General features: G+C 35.7%; 2 protein-coding genes across 2 annotated transcripts; both read right to left on the minus strand.

Moving 5' to 3' along the window:
* Positions 1-4,574: 4,574 nt before the first annotated feature.
* On the minus strand, positions 4,575-5,111 carry LOTGIDRAFT_157543 (hypothetical protein; the record flags this gene model as incomplete). Its single annotated transcript, XM_009049752.1, has 1 exon — positions 4,575-5,111. One exon carries the CDS (start codon positions 5,109-5,111, stop codon positions 4,575-4,577), a length of 537 nt encoding a protein of 178 aa, XP_009048000.1.
* A 12,741-nt stretch (positions 5,112-17,852) lies between these two features.
* LOTGIDRAFT_157544 (hypothetical protein) lies at positions 17,853-18,254 on the minus strand (the record flags this gene model as incomplete). The annotated part of the gene is made up of 1 exon (XM_009049753.1): positions 17,853-18,254. The coding sequence occupies one exon, from the start codon at positions 18,252-18,254 to the stop codon at positions 17,853-17,855; it is 402 nt and encodes a 133-aa protein (XP_009048001.1).
* Positions 18,255-21,961: the final 3,707 nt, after the last annotated feature.

A 21,961-nucleotide genomic window follows, 5' to 3' on the forward strand; every position in this document is an offset into this window, starting at 1 on the left:
ACAAATCCTTCCCAAACTCCAAGATCCTCTTCACATGTATACCCATTTCAAATAAAATCTCGAAGAAAGCAAAACAGAAACTCAGCACTCTCAACAACATGATGATGGAGTCCAGTATCAACAGCGCAACAATCTTACCACCCTACGAAGAAACAGCAAACAGCATTTATTTGTTTTGGATACACCAGCTTCAAGCATCAAGTCTTTAAACTAATAACTGGGGATAAAAATACTGAGAGGCCACCGCTAGGCCAAACTGTAGTTAACTTGAGCCGCAAAATTCTCACACCCCTTCAGCATTCAATCTTAGACCGTGGACTTAAATTTATTCCCACACCAAAGATAGCTAACTTGAATTATCTCCGACCATCCATTGAACGATTTCAACGAAATCGTAGCTGCACATATTTTTTTCGAAACCACCCCCACGTGGTGCTAGAACAATGTTTATTCCTAAATCCACGTGGACACCCCCTCAGGCCGCCATCCATCCTGAAATATTGAAAGCATTTGCGAGTATGAATAGCCAAACAGTGAACCTTTCCATAACACACGAAAAGCCTAATCTCACAAGAGTGGAACGTGAAGCGTTAAACTTACTTAAGAAAGACGATAGCATTGTTATTAAAAAGAGTGACAAAGGTTCATGTTGTGTCATTCTGAATAGGGCAGAAGCAGAGAATCAACTGAATAATCCTAAACATTATGCCATTTTGCCGAAACCAATTTTCAAAGAAACTGCTAACATGATTAACAATATTCTTGCCGATTTAGTCAAAACTAGTTATCTCAAACAGAAACAATATGACTATCTGTCTGCCAAACCTGATTGTCGCGAGAGACATTTGTACACTTTGCCTAAAATCCATAAGTATCCAACCAAGGAGTGGTTTATCTCGAATAAAATCCCTAAAGGCCGCCCGATTATATCTGACTGTGGTAGTGAGTCATATGCAGTGTCAGAATACATTGATCATTTCTTACTACCTCTAGCATGTCAACATCGCGCCTACCTTAAAGACACAACCGATTTTGTCAATAAAATAAAAAATCTTCGAGTTCCCTCTAATGCTATTTTAATTTCTATCGACGTTTCTTCTATGTATACCAATATCGATAACACTACTGGTTTAACGGCAGTTCGTAAAGCTTTTAATAGAAACCCAGATCCAAACAGACCCGACGATGCAATTCTACAGCTTTTAGAGATTTGTCTTAGTCGAAACGATTTCACATTTAATGGTAAAACATATTAAAAAACTTCAGGGACAGCAATGGGCAAACGATTCGCCCCTTCGTACGCAAACCTTTTAATGGCAGAGTGGGAACGTGAGGTGTTGCCCCTCTGTCCATTTGACCCTTTTTTACGGACGCTTTTTGGATGACATTTTTATGGTTTGGACTTATTCTATCGAACAGTTTTGGGAATTCTTTGGAATTCTCAACAACCACCTTCTATCAAACTAACCGCAAACGTGAGTGACAAAAGCATAGACTTTCACGATACCACAGTCTTTGAGGGAGATTCCATGGCAGAAACGAATAAACTGGATATTAAAGTGTATTTCAAAGAAACTGATACTCATCAACTCTTGCACAAGAGCTCCTTTCACCCAAAACATACCTTTTCTGGTATAATTAAGTCAGAAGTTTTACGATTTCATCGAATTTGTACAAGATCTTCTGATTTCAACCAAGCCTGTACGATTGTTTTCTCAAAACTGAAAGAGCGTGGGTACTCTAAACAATTTTTACGAAACATAAAAAATTACACCTTAGCACAGATAGCAGCTAAAACAGACTTAATGCCGAAGTACCTCCAGGTTTAAGAAGTGCTCCATGTTTGTCCAGTAGATGCAAAACATGTCCCTTTATATCAGAAACTCATTATTTTGTAAGCAACTCTACGAATAAAAGGTACCCGATCCAGGAACATCTAACATGTGAACATTCGAATGTAATATATTTAATTTCATGCAAGAAATGCCCCAAACAATATGTAGGAGAAACTATGAATAATTTACGAACTCGCTTTAATGCTCATAGGTCAGACATCAAATTAAAGAAAGACAAGCCTGTTTCTAATCATTTCAACCTCAACGACCATTCAATAGACGATCTCGCCCTAATCCCAATTGAGCGTATAGAAATTGACTTGCCCGAAGATGAAACTACCAAATTCCGTCAATCTAGGGAAGCCCATTGGATTGAGACATTGAATACAGCAAGACCTATAGGACTAAATATTCATCATAAAGTAGGCATAGCACCCTTTGTTGTCCAGTTTAATACAACTAGCAATCGAGCAAGCATGATAGTTCATGCCCACTATAAGAGCCTTCAAGAGAAATTCCCCCATGTCTATAAGCAGAAAATGATAGTTGCATATTCAAAAAATAAGAACTTAAATGATAATATTGTTCATAGTAAACTAAAAACAATCAGCACATAACAGATACTATACTTCTCGCCCATCGGGCGAGTTATTTTTTCTAATTTCAGATCAGAATAAGAACAGAAGAAAACCCAATATCAAGACCCTTAATCCTAATTTCTAAATAAAGTGTCTGCTCCACCCTAGGCCTGTACATTTGGGAGAATCAAACCCTCCCTTCCCCGAAATCAAAGAATTATAATTTAATTTCGAATATATTTGTTAATAGAAAAAGTGATTGATACATTTTTTAACCAAAAATTTACGGACAGCAAGAATTTGACATGTTTCTCATGTGCTTTTTCGTGGGGTCTTTACTATAAATACGCATCAGGGTCATTACAAATCATAATTTGATTGATTTTTCAAGATATCAGACAGTATGTCGTCGCCTCAGAATACCAAGAAGAAGACACCCCAACTTACTGTAATTGAACAGGAATTCCTTATCAATGTAGTGGGTGAGTTTAATGGTGTATTGGAGTCGAAACAAAATGGTATTCGGTCCATACAAAGGAAGGAAAAGGCGTGGAGAGAAATAGAGGCGAATTTTTGTTTCATGCCCACTTTCTTAAAACGAGATGACAAGCAGTTAAAGAAATGCTGGAATAATTTAAAATGAAGGCAAAAAAATCTGTAGCAATTGAAAAAAAAGGGAGAAAGAAAAATGGTGGTGACAATGGATTCTAGTAATTCAAATCAAAAGCTGTGTGCTATGTGCTGAACCCACTGAAGAATGATTTTGATAACGATATGGATTTCAATCAAGATAGCTTCACTTTGGCTCAACCGACGTCAGGTTAGTTAATGGGATACAGTCCTCTGATTATACATAATTTGAACTTCTCAAATCCGAAAATCCAATTTCAATAAAAGTAATTTAGATATTAATATGCCACTTCGATTTGATAAGTGCTGTGGAAATTTTGAAAGAAGATAAATTACGAGACTGATTCCACGTCTTCGAAATACATGTAAGTTGCATATGCACGATTCGAACTGTTACGTAGCACCTTACTTTAAACAATCCCTTTTGCATTGGTACTGAATTTTTCAAAAATATATGATTATATTTTATGTAGCTAATTTAATTTTCATTTCTATATTCAACACAGGAATATTGTATTGTATTGTTTTTATTTCATTTTCATCTGGAAACGTAATTACCCCATGCCTATGAATAGCTATAGCCCTTGATACCAATTTCACTATTCGGAAGACACTGGATTGGTGAACGAAAAATATCCTTCGGAAATCTGATTTGAGCGGTCTTTATATCTCCTCTCCACATGGTACATATCTATAATTGGTTGAAAAACGCTTTCTAAGCATACTGCCCTTAATGTTTCGTAAAAATAGTTTTACCCTTGTGTAACCTCCAGGGCCCTCTTCTATTACGTCTAGAAGTGGGATGGTGGTCGTAATATAACGGGTTATTTTGCTATAGTTGGTGCTCAGGATAAACACAGTAGTATCCTACAAATATAGTGATAAAGAATCAATATTTGCTATATAAAGTTTAATTTAGTCCAAAACCAGAACGCTTCTAGAAATATTCAAAATGGCTGAATTTTCTACAAGACCAGAATGCAACTGGGTGGCGTCCTAAATTTGGACTTGACCTATGCGTCTAAAAACATGAGATGTATTTTTAATAACAATATTGACGAAATTAATAACAATTAACTATTCATGAATGAAATAATATTGAAAATAGTATTTGACTATTAAATTAATTAACAGTTTTGAAATAGAAACAATTATTAGTAGACATCCATATTTTTGTATATACTGGGTAAAAGCATAAAGATGGAGATGGCTACACATACCCATCCTAAGAAAAAGAATTTAGCTTATAAGTCAAACTTAAAAGATACAATTCTTTTACCTGGCAAATACAACAATATGAAAATCTTGATAGTTTCACAATAAAATGAAAAACAGATTATAAAATGTTATCGAGTAGAGTTTAACAAAATGATTGTCAGCATCACTTATGTATTCCAAGAATATGCACATAAAATTTATTTTATATCATATTGGTTTTCCGACGAACACATATCTAGATATCGATATTTCTTATATATAAATACACGGTACACGCACATATATAATATCAATCTAGACTTTTACGCACACTCTACACAACAAGAATTTTACTTGGAGATGGTCGCGTAAAAAGAGAAGATGCCCACATGAACATATCTAGAGCCAAGTTGCTTGTAGAGCTATTTTCCACACTAGGATTTGGATTATCGACACATCGCGAATCTATATGTTGGAATGTAGGTTCTCCTAAAGTATCAAATGTAAGACGAGTTGGAGCATTACGTAATCTTGAGGATCTCCGGATACTATCTGAACTATCTATCTTCTTTTCTGATTGAGGTATATTGTCATGTTGAGGTGTATCTAACTCATTATCGTTCTCAATATCTAATACACTTTGATCTGAAATAATCTCACTAGGATTCTCAAAATTAACACTCACATCAACACAATCACTAATAGTAGGCACAAATTCCTCAGCCTCTGGAGAGAGGGCGGAATTATTCACAATATCAGAATGTTCTCCACCATTTGGCACAAAGGGAGGTAATTCAAACCGAGCGAAAGTTTCAATCTCGTAACATTCCGAATCTGACTGTGAATCAGAACAAGATTGCTCACTAGACATATTATCAATTGTCTTGGGCTTCGTTTGTGAGCGAGTCTTTATTTTGGGGGGTTTTTGTTCCTTTATAGACAATATATCAGTTGAGAGTTGACCACATGGGAGTAATAAATTTCTGTGTAGAGTTCTATCAATACCTGTTTTATCTTCCTTGTGAACAGTATAGACTGGATCATCAGCTGACTTAGATTTTACAATGTAGATATCTGGTTCCCATCTGTCAGCCAGTTTGTGTTTTCCTCGAATATTTACATTTCGAACTAATACACGATCACCAACTTCAAGACTAACAGCAGAAGCTTTCTTATTATAGTATTTCCTATATTTCTCTGAAGACTTAAGAACTTGATTAATAGCAATGTCATAAGCATATTTAAGTCTCTCATGGAGATTGGCTACATATTGACTAGTAGAACACTTAGATTGACGAATTCCAGGATCAGTTCCAAAAACAATGTCTATTGGCAACCTAGCGTGGCGTCCAAACATTAAGTAATAAGGTCTATATCCTGTTGTTTCATTAACAGTACAGTTATATGCATGTGTTAAAGGTTTGACATATTTCCTCCACTCATGCTTTTGACTGTGGTTTAAAGTACCCAACATGTTTAAAAGTGTCCTATTATAACGTTCTACTGGATTCCCCTGAGGGTGATAAGATGTTGTACGTGATTTCTTAATATTGCCAAGTTTGCACAGTTCAGCTATAAGTTTGGATTCAAAATCCTTACCCTGATCACTGTGGAGTCTTTCAGGCCAACCATAGTGACAAATAAAGTTATCCCATAAGGTTTCAGCTACAGTTTTGGCTGTTTGGTTTTTAGTTGGAATTGCCATGGCATACTTAGTGAAGTGATCGGTCAACACTAAAACATCTTTTATGCCTTTATTGTCTGGTTCTATAGATAAAAAGTCTATACATACCAATTGTAAGGGATAATTAGTAATAATAGATTCCATTTCAGCTCTATCACTATTGGCTTTCCTACGTATACATCTATTACACTGTTTACATTTGTCTTCAACAGCAGATGCCATATAGGGCCAGAAAAATCGTTGTCTTGCAAGGCGTAGAGTTGACTGAATACCGGAATGACAAAGTTCTTCGTGAATACCGGCCAAGGCTTGATCTCGATGACTGGGAGGAACTACTAGTTGTTGCCAATCTAAGCCTTTATCATCAGTTACAAATCTGTGTAAAACACCATCAATCAAGACCAATTTTTCAAGTTCACGATAAAATATTTTCAGTTCAGCATTAGCATCAATAATTTGCTGCTTAGTAGGTTTGGAATGTGACTTCACCAATTTTCTAATAATGCGTATGTTTTCATTAGCATCCTGAATTTTACACCATTCTTGTTTTGTGATTGATGCAGACTGTGTAAGTTGAATAATCTCTGGAGTAGCTAAAGAGTCAGGAACAGCAGTTTCTCTGGCACCACATAGTTCTATGCAAGGCTGATCAAAGTTGGTTGAAGAGATGTTAGATAATGCCGTCCTTTTGTGCTCAATACGTGACATAGATGAAGTGACAGTATTTCTTGCAGCTTTTCTAACATTGATTCCATGGCAGGTAATGATGGAATTGACATCATCAGTTGACAAAGTGTTGTCAGGTGGTTCTATTCTAGATTTTAACCAGGAAATGTTCTTCAAAGTGTTGTCATATTCATAGTCAGCTTGAGGAGGTTCCTGAGGTCGTCTACTTAAGCCATCAGCGTCATTGTGGTTAAGACCTCGGCGATATTTCAAGTCAAAATCATAGATGGAGAGGGAGGCTAGCCATCGAAAGCCAGTTGCTTCCAATTTCGCTGATGAAAGGACGTACGTGAGTGGGTTATTGTCTGTTATCACTGTGAATTTGCCGCCATATACATAGTCGTGAAATTTGTCAGTTACCGACCACTTTAAGGCAAGGAACTCTTTCTTATGGGCTGGATAATTGAATTCACTCTTGGTAAGACCTCGACTAGCATATGCAATGACTTTTAACTGACCATTCTGTTCTTGATAAAGACATGCACCAAGTCCTATATTACTCGCATCTGTGTGGAGTATAAAAGGTGATGACAAATCGGCAAATGCTAGAACAGGAGCTGTAGTTAGTTTATGAATTATCAAATTAAAGGACTTCTGACAATCATCGTTCCATTTTTGTTCGATGGAAGAATTCATACTTAATATGTCACGACCTTTTAGTAAATCTCGATCTTTCAATTTCCGAGCAGTCTTTGGAGGAATATAACCACTAGTTAAAGTGTTCAATGGTTTCACTATTTGAGAATAACTGTCTATAAACTGTCGGAAGTATCCAGTAAATCCTAGGAAGCTTTTAAGGTCTCGGAGAGTTTTATGAACAGGCCAGGTTATAAGTGCAGAAATCTTATCAGGATCTGGTTTGATTCCACTTCCAGAAACGATATGTCCTAAATGTTTTACTGATTTACAGAAAAATGAACACTTTTTAGGATCAAGTTTCAGTTCAAAGGCACGAAGTCGATCCAGAGTCTTATAAAGTCTGGCTTCTAATGTTTTGATATCAGGTCCATGGACAATGATATCATCTAGATAGACTAGTAATTCACGTAAATTCATATCGCCTACACATTGTTCCATAAGTCTCTGAAATGTTAAGGGACTATTTGTAAGTCCTTGACTCATCCTTTCAAAGTTAAATAGACCAAATGGACAAACAAAAGCGGTGATATCTTTACTGGATTCAGCCATGGGAATCTGATGGAAACCCATCTTCAAGTCCATAGTAACAAACCACTGTGATCCATGAAGAGCTGAAAAAATGTCTCATATTTTAGGGATTGGATAAGCGTCCTTGATAGTTCTCAAATTAACCTTACGATAATCCACACAAAGTCGCAGTTTATTATTCTTTTTACGAACAAGTACTATGGGGCTCGCATATGGGCTATTTGAGGGTTTAATTATATCAGCATCCAAGAGTTGTTGTATGTGCTTTCGAGCATCTTCAAAATCTCGAGCTGGTATAGGCCTAGGCCTTTCCTTGATGATTGCTCCAGGATTCAACTTGATCTCATGCTCAACTGCTGAAGTTTTTCCTACATCATATTCATGTTTACTGAAAACATCAGAGTATTGACGAAGATTCTGTTCAATGCGTACTTTATCTTCAATTGGTAAATGTTCACCAAAATTAAATTCAAGATCAGAAGAAGTTGGGATGGATGTATCAACATCAGGTGTTTCAACTTGGCTGAGAAAACTAACAACATTGTCCTTTACAGATTCCAAAGGAATACATGAGTCAATTTGATACAAAGCTGGTTTGATATCCTGGGGTTTAATAGTGATATCTGAGTATGACACATTTTGAATCAAGACCTTCACACGCTTGAAATTATGGCATACAGAAGGCACCAAAGTGTTAATAATTCTAATGTTACTTGGTGAATTCACTTCAGGATTTTCCTGTACAATAAGTGTATCTCTAGTTGTTGGAATATTGGAGCGGCAAAATCCCTTTAATTCAAACATTTGTCCAGAATTCAGCTTCAGCTTGGCTTTGTTGGTTATTTTTACATTTCCAATTTTACCATTTGGTGGACAACTTGAATTCTGAAATGCATATTTTATTTCTGGTTTCATGAACATACTATTCAAGAAATTCTTTCCAAATTTTTTCTGACACAATTCACTAAAAAACCGAAAGGTGTTGGTTCCAATAATCATTGGTACTTCGTGAGTATAAGGTGTCTCTGGACAAACTAAAGCATATGTCAGTATAGGACAATCAGTTCCAACAACTTCTTTTGGTAAAGTTAAATCGACTTTAATAAATCCATCACATTGAACTCTTTGACCCCCAGCCCCTTCTACAGCAAACGTCTTATCGCTGATCGGAAAGATTGATAAGTGTGATAAATGTCTGTTATAAAATTCACGTGTTATAGTGGTGACTTGGGAGCCACTATCTAAAAGTGTTCTTAACGGAAAGCCATTTACGTGTGCATCAGTTTCACAGGCTGGACCAACCAAACTTTCAAACACTTGATTTTCACTGTTTTGTACCTATGCTAAAATATCATTTGAAGTAAAAGTTTTGTGCAGATTAGAATGATTTTGAATTGTCAAATAAAGTTTATCTTTCACTATACTGGTTTTCTTTACCAACAACCCATTAGGTAAATGATTTGGTTGAATAGAATTCCACATCACAGTATTTGGATCAATATCAATCAAACAGTTTTTAGATAGTCTAATCGGGTTTTCACAGCTAGACAAACTTTCTTGATTTTCTTTCTTGCTTTCCTCACCATGGGGCTCAGTCTGCCTCTCTACTGAGACCCCTTTGAATTTAATCTTTCGAATACTAATTGAGGATTGTCTTTGTTACTACAATTAGGCTTTATATGGTCCCTTTCTCCACATTTGTAGCAAAATCTACTTTTCTTTGCTTTAAGTCGTGTACCAGCGGTATTCTTCGGGTTAACAGGTTGTTTGTTTTGTTGGGACAACTGATTTATTTGTAATTGCAAACTTTTAAGGGTGTCTATAATACCATTATCTGTTTGCTGAGTGTGGCTTTGAGGCTTTGGCTTCTTTTTTACCTCGTGCGGACAATGTTCAAGAGTTTCTTCCGGTCTTCTCACTTCCTTTAGTAAGGCATGTAAAGTAGGGGGTGCACTATCGGAATACTTTGTGTGGAGATATTGCTTAATTACATCGGATTCACATGAAGATATATAATGATTAAGTATAGTCTCATTCATCAGTTCTTCTTGTAACCCTCCACGTTTTTTAACAAGGTTTATCTTCACACCAAGTCTTTGGAGATACCGGGAGCAAGATTCTGTACTTTCTCGTTTTAATTGAAAAAATTCTTGAAGTAACTTAATACCATTAGACACACTTCCGTAAAGTTCATTTAGTTCTTGGTATATGTTATTAGATGAGATGTCTCCTACTGCTCGAATCAAATCCAAGGCTGGGGAGTGTAATGAAGAAAGTAGACGGTGTTGCTTATCTTTTTCTGAAAGTGAACTCTCTAGAATCAGTTCAGCTTGCCTAGACCATTCCTCAATGCTATCTTTAGGTGACCCAGAAAAAGATCTGAGTTTATATGATTGTTCACGAATAATGTGTTCTACCACATTTCTTGAAGTACCGGTATTTAATTGTGACTCAGCGTTACCACTATTAGTATCAGCAGGTTGTTGATTTGGAACCGATTCTGGAAGCTGTTCTGTAGGCTGATCTGGAAGCGGTTCTGGAAGCTGATCTGGAAGCGTTCTGGTGATATCTTGGACTCTTGGAGCCTGACCACTTGCCATTGTGGAACTTCAGGTACAGTGCAGTAATCCTTCAATGTTGCAAAATCTAATTCCCGGACAAGCCCCCATGTAACCTCCAGGGCACTCTTCTATTACGTCTAGGGGTGAGAAGTGGGATGGTGGTCATAATATAACGGGTTATTTTGCTATAGTTGGTGCTCAGGATAAACACAGTAGTATCCTACAAATATAGTGATAAAGAATCAATATTTGCTATATAAAGTTTAATTTAGTCCAAAACCAGAACGCTTCTAGAAATAGTCAAAATGGCTGAATTTTCTACAAGACCAGAATGCAACTGGGTAGCGTCCTAAATTTGGACTTGACCTATGCGTCTAAAAACATGAGATGTATTTTTAATAACAATATTGACGAAATTAATAACAATTAACTATTCATGAATGAAATAATATTGAAAATAGTATTTGACTATTAAATTAATTAACTTTTAAAAATTAATTTTTGTATATACTGGGTAAAAGCATAAAGATGGAGATGGCTACACGTCGACACCCACAGAATACCCTCTTGTAATCCCAAAAGAACGGACTTGGCAATAACCATTCCTGAAAACATACATGACATGGTGGTGATGGCTCATGATTGTTGATTGACCGCTTGACAATTGCCAATGGTATAGGCCTCTCTCGTGAAAGATTGGGCTTATTATCACAGATTTTTCAACCCGGTTTCAGTGATGTAGGTGTGCGTTAAAGATCCTCGACAGTTGGAAATCGAAAAAGAGTAGCAAAAAAAGCAAACTAGTCTATATTGCACCCTGCATGACGTTGTCCACATGGTGTAGGAAATTAGGAGGTAAAACTCGCTTTATAACCGGAGATCGTCTAATGTTTGTCACAAACACAACCAATGGCTACCAAAAAGACGTTCCTAAATAGCAAAGGTAATCATTATAATTGTGTACATTCTTTATGATTATTATGACTTTTTAAATTAGGACTTTTTGAAGGAAAGTACAACAGTAATAATAAAATCGAAACAGATATTTTTATTTAATACTCTTAGAATAATGCACCAGGTATGGTATGCTTTCTCTTCTTGACATCTGATACCACTTTTCATCATGGAATACTTACTCATTTATGGTTGATATACTTTCAGATGTGCTACCGGTGTAGACCGAAACATCCTGTCTCTCAATGCCGTCGGCATCTTGTATGTTATGAGGTCAGCTCCATACCATCCTTTTTTCGACAGAATAAACCACTAAATGTTGTCTCTAATCTAAATTAAAATATTCAAGCGTGGAGCGACTTAGAAAATCGGCGGCATCTTATTGCCATTGAAAAATTCAGCCAATCGAAAGACATTAATTTCATTGTTTTTAACCAATGACGTCTTGGGCTCAACCACTGATCTATATAAATAATAGTCATTGGCATAGGATCTTGAAGCCACCGGAAGTTATCAATCCGCCATATTGGGACTACCAAACATCAACATCGAGCAGACGAATTATTGATTGAAAAAGGGATTAGATGCCTACCTGTGCGTCTGTTAATTGTGTAAACAGATAATACCGGTGATGTGACAAGACTTTTCACAAGAATATATTTTTTATGCGTCATTTGAACTTTATTTTGCATTTTAGATTCATCTGTTATATTGTTATCATTTTATGCCTAGGTGTTAGATGGTGATGAGAACATAGTCTCATGATAGCACTGGCCTAGGTCACAAATGCGGAATCAAAATCGGTCTGTTGAGTACAAATCATATGGAACCGTAAGATTTGTGATTTGATAATGTCAGAGAATGTAAGCTTCGGTGCTTTTGAAAAAAAGTTGGAACATATCAGTCTCTTTAAAAAATACTTTAATATCAAATTTGGAAGTTATTTCGAAATCGAAACCGTAGTATCCAAGTAATCCATATTATTGTCGCTAATGTTCGCGGATAATTTAACTGAAGGATGGCGATTGTTTAGTATTTCAAAATATTGCCAAAAGTTTTCTAGTGATTCGGTCCAAATGATAAAAATGTCGTCAAGAAATCGGCCGTAAAAAAGGAGTTTGAAAGCTGAAATTTGGTCTATTTCGCATTCCCATTTGGCCATGAAGATATTTGCATAGCTTTGAACAAAACGTTTGCCCATAGCTGTTCCAGAAATTTGAAGGTATGTTTTTCAATTGAAAGTAAAGACATTGCGCGTTAAACATATTTCTAGAAGTTCTAAAATTACTTTATCTGGTCTTTCTTCGGAAGGATTCTAATAAAGGCTTTACGGACAACGTCTAAACCAACATTGTCATAAATGTTGGTATACATACTCGAAACATCTAAAGATATAAAAATGCATTAGACGGAATATCCAATTTTTCTCTCTATAAATTCGGTGGTATGTTTAAGATAAGACGGATGTTTGCATGCCGAAGGTACCAAAAAGTAATCAATATATTCAGAAACTCGGTATGATTCACTGGCGCAATCAGAAATAATCGGTCTGCCCTTGGGGATTTTATTTGCGACTGTCCATTTGGTTTTCAGGATTCTTATGGATTTTCGGTAAGGAATAAATATGACGTTGACGTACATTGGGTTTCGCAAAAAGATAGTCGTATTGTGCATCAGAAAGAACCTTTTTTATTACTAATGTTTTCAAAATATCGTTGATTTTTTAGATGTTTCCATAAAAATTGTTCTTTCTAGTTCGCGATAATGATTTTGATTACTTAACTGTTTATCTAATTCGAAAATATAGTCAACGCGATCCTGTATCACACAACAACTGCCTTTGTCATTTTTACGGATTATGATGCTATCATCGTTCTTCAAGTCATTTAATGCCATACGTTCAAAATTGGTTAAATTTTTTTTATCATTTACCAAAGGTAACCGAGAGACTCTCTCGTACATTTCATCGCAAATATCAATAATACTATTGTCTATCGCGCTGTATGGGGCATTCCAACCAGATTTTTCAATAAATTTGGTACGCTTTCCGCGGCCAAGGTGTTCACAAAGAAAAAATTGAGTTTAAATATTAGCTGAATTTCTTTAATCGACGTCAAAATTGGTGAAATAGATAATGGCTTTGTCATGGGAATGAAAGTCAAACCGCAATCCAAAGTCTTTCTTCAACGGGAGAAAGTTTACGCGTACTATAAGGTTTAAAAATTTTGACCTAATTTTAGAATACTTAGAATACTTTAGAATACCCTCGCGTTTAGTTTAAATGTGAGACCCATTTAAAGTAAATACTTCTGGCAGTGGAGGCCGTCCAGTGGACATGATCGGAGCAGACGTCGACCATTCCATTGAATCTTGGGATGGTAGTGGCAAGAGGAGAAGGTTTATGGTAGATAACGTTATTAAAACGACGGATATTTCCTGTAGCATAGGGCTCGACTCATTGTAAATGAAATGAAATGAATGGAGATTTACGTCCTACTTTTCTGCACCATGTGGACTAATGAAGACGGGCAACGCCATGCAGGGTGCGATGAGGGGAAATTTTGCCAGGACAGCGGCATTAGCCTTCTCTTTTTCGATTTCCAACTGTCGAGGGATCTTTAACGTGCACAGCCTGTAGCACACGGGGCCTTGGTTTATTGTCCCATCCGAACGACTTGACGCTTTTTCCATGTCAGCCCCTCTTACCTGCATCACTGACAGGGGGAAACTGGGTTGAAAAATCCGAAGGTATTATCTCTTCCTATGCCGGGATTGATCGACTCATTGTAGGCTGGTAGAAAATGGTAGCCTGTTTGTGTGGCATAAAAGGTTGCTGCGGGAAATTTTGATCTGGCTAGGTTTAGAAGTTCCAAAATCTGTTTATATTATTTCGCCCGTCTCCTGTCGGTTGTTGATACTTTACAGCAAACCTCATAGTCAATGTACTTGAATATTTTTTTATATAGCCACTTCAGTAAGAGTCTAACGACTGCAATCTGCAATCTATCTGATAACCACTGAGTCACAAAATGCCAGGGCTTATAGAAATTTGATCTAATTAGTTAGTAATTAATTTACTTATCTAAATGAACTTAATACAAATGATGATTTTCACCTATTAGTTTATCTAAATATATAGACAATGTCTCCAAGAATATGTAGAACATTTTATATATGCTTAATTTGAAAAAAAGTAAATAAATGTTATTTTTTATTTTTCTATTGTAAATATATATACTTATTATTGTAAATAATTCAACTATACATGAAATCATGCAACATTTATATTATTGTAACGTTTGGTCGTAGACTAAACTTAAATTAACTTATTAAATATATTGTAACAGCCATTTAATATATTTGCTCAAATGGAACATATCTTAGATAATGACCTCGGACTCGTTTTACCGAGTTAGGAAAGTTAAGAAAAAACTTGTCCCCTGTCATGAACCTATTCATAAAATTACTGAGTTTTTATGGTTTTTTTAAAAAAAAAAAAAACAATATTGTATTCATATAAATATGAAGAATGATTGGGGAACAGGCTTTCGCCTATATAACCCCTCTCCTAATATAAAATGTTCATATGTACAATACAATATCGTTAAAATAAGTAACGTATATATACAGACATCGCTACATCCATGGTAGATACTCGAAGATATAAAACGGAATAATTAAAATTCTAAAAACGTTTTGACAGAAGAAGGAATTCGTGAACTTTTTCGAAAATGTGTATAGATTGGTCAGGGTCATTTTGTACACCATTAAGCAGATTGGTTATGTTTTTAAGGCCAGCCGGTAAGATGTTTATAGATCTGTCTCGTGCATCTGAATTTAAGGGACAGTTCAAAAGAAAATGTTCTGCATCTTCAAACTGATGACCACAAGAGCACGCAGGATAAGATATTTATGACCACTAAGGTCACTGCAGGAAAGACGAAGAAATTTGATTTTTTCGATTGCCAAAGCTATATGTATCAGGTTGATAAGTGTCATTTGATTTTAGAGATTTTTTGAAGGATGAAATAGTTTTTAAGAATTTGGTAGATTATTCCACTCTCTGATCGTTGACGGCAAAAATGAATCATAAAATAAATTAGTTCTGCAGTTTATATATGGTAAATTGTTGATATTTCTAAGATTATAATTGATTTTTCTGACGGGGAGAAGATCTGATAGGTAAGATTCATATTGTTCGGGATCTTGTACATCATTGTCAGCTTATGCCGACGTCGTCTTTCCTGCAGTGTAATGAAACCTGTTTCCTTGTAAAGTACAGCATGGCTAGTTCCCTTAACAGCGCCGCATATAATTCTGAGGCATCTAACTGAAGATTTGCTAATGCAGTTGTTAGTTAGATAGTGCACCTGTCCCATATAATATCACAATAATCGAAATGCGGCAGAATGTAGGTATATATAGCTTGGAGAGATTTTCTACTTAAACGTTACTTGAGACCCCTGAGACAGTTAGTTTTTATATTATTGTTTAGCTTCGCGGTTCGGATCGTCAGTATTTGGACTATTTTCAATATCATTTCATGCATGATTTATACGTGTTTTAACTGTGACTTTGAATTTTAATTGAATGAATATATAAAAAAAAGATAGAAATGCCCATACATTTACCAAAAGGAAGATTATTCTCAATATTTGATAGTGTTGATAGGTAGGCTGTAGAATCAGAAACGTTTACACTGTTACGATATAATCTATAATTAATTATTTTTCTAGATACTCTTTCAAATTTATGAAATATCACAATTAGAAATAGGCCTACTACGTTTAACTATATAATCGAAGAAGATTCTGATGAAACTTGGTGTGATCATTGGAATTGATAAGATCTCTGACAAGTTCTAACTTGAGGTATTTTCGATGAACATTTTTTGAGTTATTGACCTTGACTTTGTAAAAACGCGTCAACATGTGTTCGTGAGCACTATAGAAGCTAGAGTTTTCAACTGATTTTGATCAAACTTTGTGTTATCATTGGAATTATTAAGATCTCGGAGAACTTCTAACTTGACGCATTTTCGATGGACGGTTTTTGAGTTATTGCCCTTGACTTTGTAAAAACCCTTCAAAATTTGTTTGTGAGCACAATAGAAGCTACAGTTTTTAACCGATTCTGATGAAACTTGGTGTGATCATTGGAATTGATAAGATCTCGGACAAGTTCTAACTTGACACATTTTCGATGAACGGTTTTTGAGTTATTGCCCTTGACTTTGTAAAAACCCTTCAAAATTTGTTTGTGAGCACAATAGAAGCTACAGTTTTTAACCGATTCTGATGAAACTTGGTGTGATCATTGGAATTGATAAGATCTCGGACAAGTTCTAACTTGACACATTTTCGATGAACGGTTTTTGAGTTATTGCCCTTGACTTAGAAACAACGCGTCAAAATTTGTGAACACAATAGAGACTACAGTTTTCATCCGATTTGAATGAAATTGGTGTGATCATTTATATTCATGGGATCTTGATCAACTTCGAAGTTGACGATTTTTCGATGAACGGTTTTTGAGTTATTGCCCTTAACTTGGGAATAACGCGTCAAAATTTGTTTGTGAACACAATACACAATAGAGACTACAGTTTTAAACTGATTTTAATGAAATTTGGTGTGATTATTTATATTGATGAGATCCTGGTCAAGTTCGAATTTGAAGATATTGCAATAAAAGGTTTTTGAGTAAGTGCCCTTGACTTAAGAAAAACGCGTCAATATTTGTTTGGAACGCAATAGAGACTGCAGCTTTCAACTGATTTTAATGAAATTTTGTGTGATCATTTATATTGATGAGATCTTGGACAAGTTTGAATTTGATTTTTTGATGAACCGTTTTTGAGTTATTGCCCTTGACTTAGGAAAACGCATCAAAATTAGTTTTGTGGACACAATAGAGACTACAGTTTTCAACTGATTTTAATGAAATTTGGTGTGATAATTTATATTGATGAGATCGTGGACAAGTTTGAACTTGATGATTTTTCGATGAGCGGTTTTTGAGTTGACTTTTTTAAAACATTTTTGCCCTTGATTAGAGCTGTGTGATTTAATTGTTTGTTGTATTTGGGTTATTGAAATTGATATTAACAAATTTTGTGGAATTACTCAGCATAAATAACTGGCATATTTGTAATTGAATTCAAACTAATAAAATTTCTTCAATATGGGAAAATTCCTACTTTAGTCACTAAAGACTGTTTTATCATTCCTGATAGCTGCCAATGGGCATATGTTACCTTGCCTGGCAAGATATCTTTTAAATGATTGGTTGTTGCAATTGCGAAAGTTACCATATCGCTGACTTCTGGCTATCCTGTTAAAACCTTCACCATTGAGCCGTGTACGGCAAATCATTTGAACAATTCCTCTTCTAAAGTTGGGATTATTCACTGCATAGACAAGAAAGTTCATTCCAGAATTAACAACCGAAAGGAATACTGCAGTGGCAAATAATGAAGTATTAATTAAGATTTCCGACCAGTGACCGAGAATGACCAGTATCAGTACAGGAATCCAGCAAACCATAAACAATCCAAACACCTCAAAAATGTTTTTACTAATTTCATATCAGCTTGAAAACGAGAAGAAGCTGGCTGTCGATCGCGGACATGTTTACTTCTGGCTATTTTAAAGATGAATCCATAAGAAGTAGCAGTAATTATACAAACCACGACTATCATTCCTATCTGAACACATATTTGGTACATTGGTGGCATTACTTTAAAGAGATTGCAATCTCCACAAGATTTCCAATTATTATAATAGGCAGGTACTGTATTCACTACTAAAGATACAATCCATGTACAGGCAATAATACATTTAGCTTTGTTAGCTGTTACTAGTAGTTTATAGCGTAAAGGGTATCCAATATAAAAAGCCCTATCAAGTGAAATAACACCCATGCTGTATATTGATGTCGTTGCCGAAACAAAAAAGGTAATATGTCTGAAAAGGCAAAAATGTTTGTTGTTGCAAATTATATAGTGACGGAATATAAAATGTTATTTGGTTGGGAACCGCTATACCACCAACCATAAGATCTGCTACAGCAAGAGAAACAACATACATATTGGGTACAGTTCTTAATATAGGAGTTCTCCATACCGCTACAATGGTCAAGATATTTCCAGAACAGATGAAAATTCCTAGGAATATATACAGCACTATAAATGGAACATTTTTTTCCATGGGCTTTTGAATGTTCGTACAGTTTGCATCCATGTTAGGTTTTTAATCTTATATGAAAGACAGATCTGATCACCGAGGTAAATTATGCTCTATTTGTTGCTGTTATGATTTTGATATTTGATGATGTTCACGTTAGAACGAGTTTTATATCAGGATGATGTTTACTTCCATTAAATGTTTTCATCGACTTGTCTGTTGCTGTTAATTTTAACATGTTCAAAATGTTTGATTTCCATTATGTCAAATTAAAGTACATGTAACTTTCAAAGGTTAGATAGGCTTGATATGTCCACGCCGTACGTCACTCAAATAATGCATTACTGAAAGACGTAATTAAAATTTTCAAAAACCTTTGTTTTGCCACAGCTGGAAAAAAGTAACTATAGATAGGGGAAACATGTCACAAATCAATTTCCGCTGATCAAGTTTGGCTGCCTAAGCTCCCATTCGAAGCCAATGCACACAGCCGAACAACAGCAGCCCAACTCCAAATTGTATGTATTAGAAGGAAGAAGAAAACCTTTATTAGCAATCCAATGTGAGGCCAAACTCATTTCAGACCTATGTTTAATATCTTCCAATATTGTGTGTCATAACTAACTTTTAGTTTTAAGCGCCAGTGGTGGTTTATCTTCCAGAAATATAATTTGTACCCCCAATATTGTATAAATATTCGTTTGTTTATCAGAATGAGTCTAAAATATGACTTGAAAACTGAGTTATGCAAATTTACTTGAGTATGGCCATCGAATTTATTGGGTTTTTTTTTAAAGTTTGGACATCGTGATCGTGATTTTAAATTAAATAAGAAAGTCATGTATGGATCCCATCAAAGCGTATAATCTGTTATGTTCACAAACAGACAAAGACAGATTTTATCATGTAGGTATAAATTGATTTGTCATCATGTCAGTAAAGATTATAAGTAGTAGAGTAATATATTAAGTAAATAATTATACAGTTGTCACGTATTTTTGTTTGGACAGATTAAGAATTATAGGAAGTTTTGATAGACTTAGGTTATGATTATCGATTGCTGCTGTTGAATCTCCACAATAGTCAGAAGGGTTTATCTTCAAACGTCCTACAATTGAATTAAGTTGAATAAATGACAAGAAAAAGAGTTCGTAAATTGATAAAAGAATGAAATTCTTCACTTCATATGGATTTACAAGTCCTGTAAAAGTTATCACTGTGGCTAATTAATATTCATTCATTATTATTCATTATCATTCAGAAGAGGGTTTTCAGGTTGAAAACCCCGGAATAGCAAATTTGGTATCTAATTGCGTGGTGAGGATTACAAAAAGTTGTGACTGGCTATAGATAGTCAATTCTTTCTAAAAAAAAAACCAGATCTGACATAATTTTGAAAGATAGCTTACCAAATCCGTCAAGATTTGTGACTTCGGCAGTGATAACGAGCTGAAAATTGGACGCGTTTTCAAAAACAAGGGCAATAACTCAATATTTTTCAATTTTTTCGATAGGGTTTATCCTTTGATGATAACAAACACTCACACCAAGTTTCGTCAAAATCTGTCAAGAATTGTGCCTTCTAGAGTGTTCATAAGCTAAAATTGAATGCGTTTTCAAGAACATGGACAAAAACTCATACTAAATATTTTTCGGTTCATCTGATTTACAATAGGGTCCATCCTTGGGTGATTACCATCGACCATACCAAATTTCGTCGAAATAAGTCAAGAATTGTGCCTTGTAGAATGTTTACGAGCAATTGTGGACTGATGGACAATGGACAATATACGCCCCCCCCACCCCCCAATTTCGTGTGGGAATATAAAAAGATACTTCGATGATTTTGTAGCCCATAGGCATATGCATTAATTCACCCTTTACAGTCATATAAATGTATTATATTGGTACTACTACATAAAGTTGGTCATCTGAAATGGCTCTTTAAATATTGTTCGGGATCGGTGTTTCGGACTACCTGTAATGTTCGTGAACGATGATCCGAATGACTCGACTGAACACGAAACATTACTAGGTTGTTCAAGACAACAAAACTGGACTTCCGCCTGCTCGACACTGCCACATCATCATTTGTCATCGCCATGTTGTCATCGTTCATGTTCATCGAATAAATATTTTAGAAACATTACATCGTTCTTCATCGCATCTCATCGCATCCCAAACATATGGTAGACAGATTCGTGGTTAGTATCCATGTTTTATCGTTTAATAATCGATTCTGAAAATTGTTGGCGAAAACGATGGGTGACAATCCAGATTCTGCAGTGGTCGGTCAGAATCAGTCAACACCTAGTCCTGACGCACAACAAGTCGGGCAAAATGGTCAGAGCTAACAAGTTCGGGAAAATATTGCACGATTACGCCGAAAGAAAATAACTGCTAAAACTCAGTTGACAAAAGCAAAACTTCTTACAAGTTTGCTTTGTGCAAGTGAGAAGCAGACCGCTAGCATCAGAACAGCAGTAGACAATGTCCTCCGGCATAATGAAGAAGTAATCGACATTTTGAATCATCTTTGTGATGAAAGTGGTGATTATGAAGATGAGCTGGAATCTGTGCAGTCAGATAGCAGCATATCCGATCTATTATCAAAGGCGACAGATTCGTTATCCATACCGAGGGACACATCCCCAGCCATCTTATCAGATCCAGCATTTCACCAACAAAATGTTCCTGCTGATCATGGTGATCAAGAACAAACAGAACAGAGTCAAGTGCCAGCTCCAATTTCAATCAACTGGATAGAGATCTCTACAGACGGTTAAGTAAAGTTTCCATTACTAAATTCGATGGAAACAAGCGTGAGTATCAAGTCTTTAAGGATGCATTCACAGAATGTATTGATAAATCTTCAACTTCGAAAGCTTACAAAATGTTACAATTAAGACAACATTTAACTGGTGAAGCGCTGAAAGCAATAGAAGGATTCCAAGCATCTGACATGGGATATGACGCTGCTTTGAATTGCTTAGAGGATAAATTCGGCGGTCCTCGTTGTTACACACTTATGCATTTGGAAACTATTATGAAAATGAATTCAGTCAATTTCAGTGATCTCAAAAAGTTTGAGGAATACGTTGACACTTTAGAATTGTGCATATTGTCTCTCCGGGAAAATGGTCGAACTGAGCAATTCCACGTTAATTCTATGTTTTTCTCTGTGGTGAGGTCCAAACTTTCCACTAACGCACTCATGCAATTCAAACGCTGGGCCTCTTTCGAAAGGAAAATAGAATCCCTTTTGACTTTGAAAGAATGGTTATCCCTAAGGATTTACCCCTAATGCTAAGACTTGGGTCCCATCGTCCTATTCGAAACGATCGCCAAGCTCATCGTATCGTAATCGGCATTATAGTATAGTCGGACTTCAAAAACATTCGCAACCACGAGTCAAAATTCTTGTATCATCTGTGGACAATTTCAT

Source organism: Lottia gigantea, assembly GCF_000327385.1.
Source record: "Lottia gigantea unplaced genomic scaffold LOTGIsca_14, whole genome shotgun sequence".
Lineage (NCBI taxonomy): Eukaryota > Metazoa > Mollusca > Gastropoda > Lottiidae > Lottia > Lottia gigantea.